This window comes from Cynoglossus semilaevis, chromosome 2 (genome assembly GCF_000523025.1).
Source record: "Cynoglossus semilaevis isolate Cse_v1.0 chromosome 2, Cse_v1.0, whole genome shotgun sequence".
In the NCBI taxonomy this organism is placed as follows: domain Eukaryota; kingdom Metazoa; phylum Chordata; class Actinopteri; order Pleuronectiformes; family Cynoglossidae; genus Cynoglossus; species Cynoglossus semilaevis.
This window is the reverse complement of record NC_024308.1, coordinates 12,038,592-12,049,306: the sequence shown is the minus strand read 5'-3', so window position 1 is coordinate 12,049,306 and position 10,715 is coordinate 12,038,592. Positions and strand designations below refer to the sequence as shown.

General features: G+C 35.9%; 2 protein-coding genes across 2 annotated transcripts in view; both read left to right on the top strand.

Annotated features, from left to right (window-relative positions):
- The window catches only part of cfhl4 (complement factor H like 4), a 12,612-nt gene extending 7,286 nt beyond the window's left edge, over positions 1-5,326 (top strand). Inside the window, exons 15-23 of the mRNA NM_001328248.1 lie at positions 664-804; positions 883-1,062; positions 1,436-1,541; positions 1,636-1,712; positions 2,222-2,413; positions 2,499-2,687; positions 3,075-3,260; positions 4,188-4,367; positions 4,749-5,326. Of these exons, the coding sequence (NP_001315177.1) occupies positions 664-804; positions 883-1,062; positions 1,436-1,541; positions 1,636-1,712; positions 2,222-2,413; positions 2,499-2,687; positions 3,075-3,260; positions 4,188-4,367; positions 4,749-4,939 (1,442 nt within the window). The 3' untranslated portion in view covers positions 4,940-5,326. The remainder of the gene's footprint in view (positions 1-663; positions 805-882; positions 1,063-1,435; positions 1,542-1,635; positions 1,713-2,221; positions 2,414-2,498; positions 2,688-3,074; positions 3,261-4,187; positions 4,368-4,748) is intronic.
- A 1,718-nt stretch (positions 5,327-7,044) lies between these two features.
- cfhl5 (complement factor H like 5) lies at positions 7,045-9,428 on the top strand. Its single transcript, XM_008338413.3, has 3 exons — positions 7,045-7,200; positions 8,295-8,474; positions 8,856-9,428. Exons 1-3 carry the CDS (start codon positions 7,131-7,133, stop codon positions 9,044-9,046), a joined length of 441 nt encoding a protein of 146 aa, XP_008336635.1. The 5' UTR covers positions 7,045-7,130; the 3' UTR covers positions 9,047-9,428.
- The last annotated feature ends 1,287 nt before the right edge of the window (positions 9,429-10,715 follow it).

Here is a 10,715-nt window from a genome sequence, read left to right as displayed (position 1 = left end):
GTAAAATAACCCAGCGAGGGACAGTGACAGTGTCAAATTCAGAGAGAATGGAAAAATTGGTTAGCCTGAACCAATAACATCTCCAGAAGAGGTTTGTTGTAATGGACTAAAATGTACAGTTCTTACTTTTATTCACTATTCAATAATTATTACATACATACAATGAATAATAAAGTAAATAATACATTTTTGGTCTGTTCCTTCGTTCTATTTCTTATCAAAAACATGTCCATTGTGCTAAATAGCAACAAGCTAGCTGAAGAGCAGAGCAGCTCGATTAAAAAACTAAACTTTAAACAAACTCACTGGATTGCATTACAATGGACTTTGTGCTCCTCTGTTTGTGCTGTGTTGATGTAGTAATCACAGTCAACAGATCGACAGCCACATCAGATACTAGGCTTTTTACCCATTGATGTTGGGCAAAGTCTACATTCAAAAGAGTCAAATGACTTTATTTTCTTCCTTTTTTTAAATTATATTCTCTCTAGTTTGAGTCAGGACAACCTTTGACTTGATTTTTTGCTTCTAGACCCAGTGTGGACAGTCTGTGTCTGTTCGTTTGGTCACTTGTCACGTTGTGTTCACGGCCCCCAGCATTCCCTCCACCAACCCCCCCATCAAATCATGTTGTGACCCTCTGCTGTGGTGGCCTGTGACTCAATTTTGCTCCAAAAACAGATCTGTCAAAACAGTCCACTCAGTTGGACTGGGATTTTGTGGCATTAACAGAAATGAGACTGTCACTGACGCTCCTGTTTCTCCAGCTGTGGAACAACGTACAGGTTTCTCTGTCTCAGAATGGTAAGACCATCATTTTGTGTACGGAAGATTTGAGAGAACCTGAAAGAACATTTTTGATTGTTTTTGTTTTTTTTTCAGCCTGTCAAAAGCTCCCACTTGTCCTTCATGCCCACATTTCAGATGATACCGAAAAAGTACAGTACCAGGCAGGAGATGAAATAAATTTCATCTGTGAAACTGGATATATATCAGGTCCAACCATCAGATATATGTGTACAAACACTGGCTGGGCGACACTCCGTCAGGGGACATGTTACTGTAAGTGTGACATTGTAGTAGAAAATGTAAATGTATTTATTTTATTCATAAGTGATGTATTAGATGACTTGTCATTAACAATAATCATAACTATTATTATTATTACTAACGATAATTATTATTTTTGCATTTTTAAGATTAAAGTCAGATTAAAGTTTTAAGATTAAAGTCATTATTTTATTGCAGCTCCTTTTTTCCCCAAGAAATAACTGAGAGTAACTTATCTTTACTCTCAGCATTTGAGCTGTTTTTTTGTTGCTAACATGTAAATAAATGAAGTTAATTTCATTAATTAAGAAAGATGGAATCATTAAGTCAATTTGAATCCTAGATCGAAATAACTACTCTTGTTTAATGTTCTTTCTTGTTCCAGTGAAACCATGTCCACTACCTGATGAAACTCCCAATGGCTTTTATCAGATTATCCATGGTATAGACCTTGTTTTTGGAACGACTATCCAATACTTTTGTAATAGTGGGTATGTGGACCTGGTACAATTAGACACAAGTACAATTATTTAAAAAAATCTTTAGTCATTTTAAGTAATACTTGGACATTTACAATCATTGCAGGTATTACATGGTAAGTAAGGAAGACACACGGACGTGTCTGCTGGCAGGCTGGACCAATCATGTGCCAATATGTGAACGTAAGCTACGATACTTATATTGTTTTGATACTATGTGGGTTTTGTGCAAATGGCAGAAGAGTTTATGATTTAATTTTCAGACTAACACTAAAACATACTTAACATACGGGCTCCCCATGCTCCCTTTTCTGGATGTATAACCAAGGATGAACAGCATTACAAATAAGCAGATCAGATGGACAGAGAGACATGGAGGCAGATGGATCCTCTATGGCGACTCATGAATGGAAGATAAAGACAACTTGAACTATCCAGATTAATTTTTCAGGTCAACACTTTTGCAACTTAAATCCAATTACTGCTGTGTTTCTCTCTCTCTCTCTCTCTCTCTCTCTCTCACACACACACACAGTCCCAATAAAACATGAAAATATATTAAGAAAAATTAGGAATACTGACTTTTTTCAATTAATCATGTCTAATAGTGGTTAAACCACAGATTCCCTGTTATTAACCTAAATAAAAATAACTCAAAAACGTAATGAATGAAAGAATTTTTTTTTCCTCAGATTTGACCTGTGAACTGCCACTTGCTGACGAAGGAATGACAGTGGAAGGATTACAAATGAATGATGAGCCCATACCACCAGACCGCTTCCTCAGATTCAGCTGTGCCCTACCTGGGCAACACCTAAATGGTGAGGCGGTGCTGCTTTGTGGTAAAGATGGGAAGTGGAATCATCCGTTCCCCACATGTGAAGGTAAAGGGCTTTTTCTAAAGGAATGATGGTTAGTCAATATATAATGTGGTTAAAATAAGTTAATATACGTATTTAATTTCTTTAGAGATCTCCTGTACGGTTGGGGACATGCATCCTAATCTCACAGCAACTGAAGTAGGACCAGTAGATAAAAAAGTTAAAGTTGGACAAAAACTCACATTTAAGTGTGATGAAGGATACACACTGGACAGATCTGGAGAAGTTCAGTGTTTAGAGACAGGCCAGTGGAGCGCCCCCTTCCCAACTTGCAATAGTAAGTAATAACATTGCCATTCTTCCCAAAAAGGTTTCTCAACTTCTGACATAGGGAAGCATCACCATTATCACTTTCTGCTCTCTGCTACCAAGACAGGCGTGCTAACCGCTACACTATGGAACTGACGAAATATTATGTATATATATAAATATAATATATATTTAAAATATATATTAAAATTATGCAGTTTAACCTAACAAAAAGGTTGTCAGATATACAACATAAAAAGAACATAAAACACTAAGTAATTCAAATGACTTAAACTGTATATATTTATATTTATACTTTAATTAAATTAATACAGGACTAAAATGGGCACCAAGGTTTACATTACTATTTTTTCATTAACATGTTTTAAACAACCTTTATTTTGTTTTCAACCAGACAAATGTATAATCAAAGGGATACCAAGCAACGTGAACATAAGAAACTATAACGAAGGAGATCAGCTAAGTCCTGGACAGAAGGTACAGCTAAGTTGCCGCATTCGTTCTCACGTTGTGCAGGGGAAGTCAGAGATTCATTGTTTGGCTAATGGTCAATGGAGTCATCCCTTCCCAACATGTGGAGGTAGGTCACTTTTTCATGGTCATCTTGGGAACTGCATGGATTCAGCTAAAGTTTAATGGCATCTGTAAATTTAAACCAGTGGTTCCCAAAGTCCAGTTTGTCATCTGTACATGTTACAAATAGTATATCAAAGGTGTCAGTATGAAAGGTAGAAAGGCAGGAGTTTAAGTTCAATGTTGCGAGACGCAGACCGTGTAGTTCCACCTATTCCCAAAGGGAGGGAGCTGGTGCTATGTCCGCTCGGGTCCAATGTAATCCTGCAAACTAGTCAGAACTCTTTGCATTAAAATCAGGAAAAACATAAGATTTTGAAGAGAGGCATTTATTTTTCACAAAGTAAAGAGACAGCATCTAATCACAGGACAACAGGCTAAGATGGCACCGTAATCACCAAAAACTACATCTTTTTTTGATCGATAATATTTTACACATACACTTTTACTTATGATTAAGTAAATCACCTTAACCAAATGTTATGTTAAAATGTAAAAATAAATAATAAAATGGTGATGAATTTTAATAGAGATTAATTTTTTGCTAACCTTTTGTGGTACTGCAGCCAAAACCACTTTTCCACATATCTTTAAAATCAATATAATAGCTCATTTTCACATAAAACTTGTTTATCTCATGTTTATTTACGTTAGAGTGGTAACATAGGTGAATATGAACCAATGACCACAGCAATGGTTCATTCAACAGATTCATAAAAGCAAAAAAGGGAGACTGTACATACAGTGGACTGGTTTTTAACTAAAACTCCCAATATGGATGGATGGATGGATGGATGGATGGATGGATGGATGGATGGATGGATGGATGGATGGATGGATGGACTTTGTTGATCCCAGGCTGGGAAATTACAGAAATTAAATATAATTGAAGAGTCATTCCAAAAACTTCATTTCCTGTGCCACCTTTTTTCAGCTCCACTAGGATGTGAGCAGCCCCCAGGTGTGGACAATGCAGAGATCATGGGAAGTCTAAAGGCAAGTTATGCACATGGAGAGGTGGTCAAATACATCTGCCCTGAATACTACTTGCTGGAAGGTCAGAATTTCAAAAAATGCGAAAACAGTATATGGACCGGAAAAGTTGGATGTTTGAGTAAGTATCACTTTTATGATTTCTTTTATGTTGTAGTATTTGACAAAAATATAAAAATGAGAACAAAATGTTATTCTGACCATTTCTAAAAATGTTGTTCTCTTGCATAACTGCCGTTTTCCCGTTAGTGCTTCTAGAGACAAAAACCTAATGTAGATGCTCTTTTATTATCAACTTTGATACTGAACCACCTTTACCTGCTATTCAAGGAACCTCCTAGAATATTGTTGGATGACGTTTTAACTTTAAATATTTGACTTTACTTGGTTGCAGGTTTAAAGAATGTATCAATATCTCATTTCTAATGTCTTCTCAAACTTAGGTGGATAATTATTGCGTGTGCTTTACAGTGAAGTAATGTGTCTACGTCATCTGTTGCAGCACCTTGTACTGTGAACAGAGGAGCCATGAACAACCACAACATCAGATTCAAATACAGAAGAGACGATAAGCTGTATTCTACTCACAACGATTTTATCGAGTTTGTCTGTTCCAAAGGACGTCCTAGTGGTAACACTGGAATGCGTGTGCAGTGCAATAATGGTGTGATTATTCTACCAACTTGCCAATAGAGGCATAAAATATTGTTCTATTAAAATCATAGCTCATATTAAACAAATATAAAAACAGTTAATTCAGCTACCTACATAAGTAAATCCACACGAATCAAAGTCTATACAAGAATATAAATATAAAACAATCATCCTAAATGGGGAAAAAAATCTACAGCTTAAGATGACATACAAGTGGAATATGGTCCGACTGCAGTTGGTGTTTGTAATGTGTATGGCTTTAAAACCATCATATAATTTTCTTAAGGCTCTCAATGCTTTAAATTTTACTTTTATTATGAATGTTTCCTGTACTGAATATGGTTTATAGAATAGAATAGTCTTTATTGTCATTGTAACACGGGGTATAATGAAACTGATTATTAAAGGAAAGTTAATTTGACATGATTTTTCTATTTGTATTTCTTCCTTTTCACTGAAACAAAGCCATTAAACTAACATGTGATGGTAAAAATATAAAACGTTTAAATATAGGCTGGGCAAGGATTACATTTTAATTAATTGCACTATTACACAAAATTCAATAATTAAGTCAAAAGTAGTGTGTAGCACACTGTTATTTTAAATGTACAGTAATCCCTCTCCTGTCGCAATAGTTGCGTTCCAAGACCTACCGTAAAATGGGAGAAACTTCAAAGTAGAGGCAAGATAGTTATTATATGATTTACGTATATATTTATCCTTTACAAACTTCGCTCACACTGTTATCAACCCTCCCTAGACTGCATTACCCTTTCCCACACAATTATATGCACGGTAGCGTTGTATCATGGAAATATAAAACATACTGTACATATTAAATAAATTAAATACATGACCATGAAAAACAATGTCAAATGCATTCTAATTATAAATTAAGATGCAATACATATGCACATGAAAAGGTACATGTAGATGATGATGATGATTTTGCTGTGCGGTAATGTATGACGATGATGATAAACATAAGAAGGTGACTACCCCCTGCTGGTGGATTTTGGAGTGCTGTTTTAATGCTTAAGTAGAGTAAATTTTGGGGGGGGTTTGCATTATCCTGTATGTATGTGTTGCACAATGTTTTTTCATTTATTTATATACTTTTTTTTTCCTTTTTAGGCTAAAACATTATTATTTTCACAACATTTATGAAAATATTTGAAATGAAAAAATAAATGTATTTTTGGCGATATATCGAAAATGTCACGAGATCGAATAAAACAAAAATATGCGATGTACTGTGGGAGCAAAAGGACAACCACGATATAGAGAGGGACCACTGTACTGCCATATGAACAACAATGCCATAACATGTTTTTAGCAAACATTTTTAACATCAGCATTTTTAAACATTAGCAGTTAAATAAAATAAAATATTTAGGTGGCGCTTTGGCCCAGAGGCAATGTCTCTGTCATTGGTGTGGAACCCCAGGGTTCACCTCCTGGGCAAGTTCGAATCCCAGTTAGAGTGGTTGGTACCTTCCAGTGGACTCACCACCCGCAGGAAGGTTTAGGGGGGTTGGCACGGTGCAATGTGATTTGGGTGGCGACTGCTGCCCCCGCGACCCGGTAATGGATAAGCGGATGAAAATGGATGGATGGATGGATAAAATATTTAGTTTAAATCTCAACTATATTTTAACAAAATAAATGCCACAATTAAAACAAGCAATTTCTGAAGTAACAGAAACATGTTTCTTTTATCATAAGCATTCTACATTCAGTACAAAAGAGTGACACAAAGCACAAAATGGTTCACTACTTGTTTGATACAGACTTGCTGAATGTAACAATAATAGGTTCTGGGACATACAATAGTAGAAACTCTTCTTACTATTGTCATTGCACCCATTTGAATATCATTTCAAGTGTAACTGATTCAAAAAGAACACAAACAGTACAATTTTTCTTGTTTACTAGTTATATTTTTTAGAACATATCTCACGGGCAACCTAGGTAGACCACAGGGGCTACCAGGTGCCCCCGGGCACCACGTTGGTGACCACTGCTGTAAAGTCTATGTTTATTTTGGATTTCACAGTTGTTTGTCTAAATAGAACAGCAAAATTCCACATCTACCTGTTTTTCAGTTTGGAGGAAAGTCTGTGAATCCCTGTCTTACACAATACACGCTCTTTTTAATCTAACTACTGGCCCAGAGTATCAGTAAACTGCAGACTGGAGCTGAAGACAAAAACCCTGCTCAACAAAAATCATGAACTTGTCGCTGTTTCCCTTGTTCCTTCAACTGCTGGTGTTTGTGGATGTGTGTCTGTCACAAACTGGTAATAATCATTTATATTTTTATTAGAATACAATCGGTGGTCAAGGGCGAATATTGTAAGAAATGTTGTGTTGAAAGAACAATTTGAGGTTGCTGTTGGGAAAGGAAAAAGATGTTTTTATTTTACATTTTAACATTTTATTTAATCTTTTTATATGTACAACTAAGCTTATTTAAATATTGATTCTATATTCCCTTCCCAACATGTGGAGGTAGGTCACTTTTTCATGGTCATCTTGGGAACTGCATGGATTCAGCTAAAGTTTAATGGCATCTGTAAATTTAAACCAGTGGTTCCCAAAGTCCAGTTTGTCATCTGTACATGTTACAAATAGTATATCAAAGGTGTCAGTATGAAAGGTAGAAAGGCAGGAGTTTAAGTTCAATGTTGCGAGACGCAGACCGTGTAGTTCCACCTATTCCCAAAGGGAGGGAGCTGGTGCTATGTCCGCTCGGGTCCAATGTAATCCTGCAAACTAGTCAGAACTCTTTGCATTAAAATCAGGAAAAACATAAGATTTTGAAGAGAGGCATTTATTTTTCACAAAGTAAAGAGACAGCATCTAATCACAGGACAACAGGCTAAGATGGCACCGTAATCACCAAAAACTACATCTTTTTTTGATCGATAATATTTTACACATACACTTTTACTTATGATTAAATAAATCACCTTAACCAAATGTTATGTTAAAATGTAAAAATAAATAATAAAATGGTGATGAATTTTAATAGAGATTAATTTTTTGCTAACCTTTTGTGGTACTGCAGCCAAAACCACTTTTCCACATATCTTTAAAATAAATATAATAGCTCATTTTCACATAAAACTTGTTTATCTCATGTTTATTTACGTTAGAGTGGTAACATAGGTGAATATGAACCAATGACCACAGCAATGGTTCATTCAACAGATTCATAAAAGCAAAAAAGGGAGACTGTACATACAGTGGACTGGTTTTTAACTAAAACTCCCAATATGGATGGATGGATGGATGGATGGACTTTGTTGATCCCAGGCTGGGAAATTACAGAAATTAAATATAATTGAAGAGTCATTCCAAAAACTTCATTTCCTGTGCCACCTTTTTTCAGCTCCACTAGGATGTGAGCAGCCCCCAGGTGTGGACAATGCAGAGATCATGGGAAGTCTAAAGGCAAGTTATGCACATGGAGAGGTGGTCAAATACATCTGCCCTGAATACTACTTGCTGGAAGGTCAGAATTTCAAAAAATGCGAAAACAGTATATGGACCGGAAAAGTTGGATGTTTGAGTAAGTATCACTTTTATGATTTCTTTTATGTTGTAGTATTTGACAAAAATATAAAAATGAGAACAAAATGTTATTCTGACCATTTCTAAAAATGTTGTTCTCTTGCATAACTGCCGTTTTCCCGTTAGTGCTTCTAGAGACAAAAACCTAATGTAGATGCTCTTTTATTATCAACTTTGATACTGAACCACCTTTACCTGCTATTCAAGGAACCTCCTAGAATATTGTTGGATGACGTTTTAACTTTAAATATTTGACTTTACTTGGTTGCAGGTTTAAAGAATGTATCAATATCTCATTTCTAATGTCTTCTCAAACTTAGGTGGATAATTATTGCGTGTGCTTTACAGTGAAGTAATGTGTCTACGTCATCTGTTGCAGCACCTTGTACTGTGAACAGAGGAGCCATGAACAACCACAACATCAGATTCAAATACAGAAGAGACGATAAGCTGTATTCTACTCACAACGATTTTATCGAGTTTGTCTGTTCCAAAGGACGTCCTAGTGGTAACACTGGAATGCGTGTGCAGTGCAATAATGGTGTGATTATTCTACCAACTTGCCAATAGAGGCATAAAATATTGTTCTATTAAAATCATAGCTCATATTAAACAAATATAAAAACAGTTAATTCAGCTACCTACATAAGTAAATCCACACGAATCAAAGTCTATACAAGAATATAAATATAAAACAATCATCCTAAATGGGGAAAAAAATCTACAGCTTAAGATGACATACAAGTGGAATATGGTCCGACTGCAGTTGGTGTTTGTAATGTGTATGGCTTTAAAACCATCATATAATTTTCTTAAGGCTCTCAATGCTTTAAATTTTACTTTTATTATGAATGTTTCCTGTACTGAATATGGTTTATAGAATAGAATAGTCTTTATTGTCATTGTAACACGGGGTATAATGAAACTGATTATTAAAGGAAAGTTAATTTGACATGATTTTTCTATTTGTATAGATAAAGCTACAACATTTTTGTACAGATGCCTACCAAGTAGGACTTATGCTTTTAAAACATACTGTATGTTGTTTATTCAACCACATTGGAATGAAATTGGTTATGTTTCCCTCGAAAAGACCAATAGGTGACCAGGCTCACGGGTATGCTCATATACAATACTCATATACAGTATAGTATAGTATAAATACTATACTATACATTGATTCTCATTCTCTATTTACACAGCCAGTCACCTTGGAAACTATTTGGCTATCCAAGATCTTACAGAAATAACAACATTTAAATACTGCAACATAATCTGATCAGCGAATCAGTGTGCTACGGTATGCAGACCACCAATGGTCTGCATACCGTAGTTTAAGAACAGCATACAAGAAATAAACTGAATTCAAATACAAATATCTGCGCTTTGGTGCAATAATGCACAAAATCCAGCAAGTCCGTCTCCAGACTTGGATTCTTCATAAACCAAGGCTGACATCAATAAACACTCAAACCCATAACCTACCTTAAAAGTAATTATTGTTGTCGTTGTTCGTGGTATTTCTGCAGAATCGTTTTCTACTCATGGGTGGGAGTACTCCCAGAACCGGCTTATGCAGCAGGTGCCACCGCTCCTGCTCCTCCATGTGTCGTTTCGGTGTAACGTTTTACCGGTGGTGATGCTGTTTTTGTATACGTCTAGTTTTGGTCGTTTGAATGTCCATACATAAATTATTTTCGTAAACATTTAACTAAACGTGTCACCTGCGTGCAAGATTCACTCTTGCCCATGTAATGTTAAATGAACAGTCGACTTTTGTGTTCAGAAACTTTAGCGAAAGTTGAGCCTGGGACACATCCAAAACCACCGCCGCTTATGTCCTACTGCGCACGACTACGTATACACACAATACGTACATCAGGTTGTAATCACTACGCAGCCTTAACTAGTCCCATTTATGACTTTTACAGGTCCAAGGTTCCACCGCGTTTTCAGTAAATGGTGATGCCATCTGCGAGTGAGTTACTTAGTAAAATGGCGGCGGTTTTCCAGCCTATTTAAAGCTCAAACACCGAATATAACCTCGTCGGGACCAGGTTAAATGATCATCATGACACTAAGTTGTCATGATGATCTGGCTAAGTTAAAAGTGAGATACCCCAAAAATATTCATATGGAAATGTATATGGAAAAAATATAAATATATGCAAAAGTTACAGTCAAAAGCACAGTGAGTCTGACAAACATGCAGGTCGTGAAGATGGCATTTTAGGCTGTA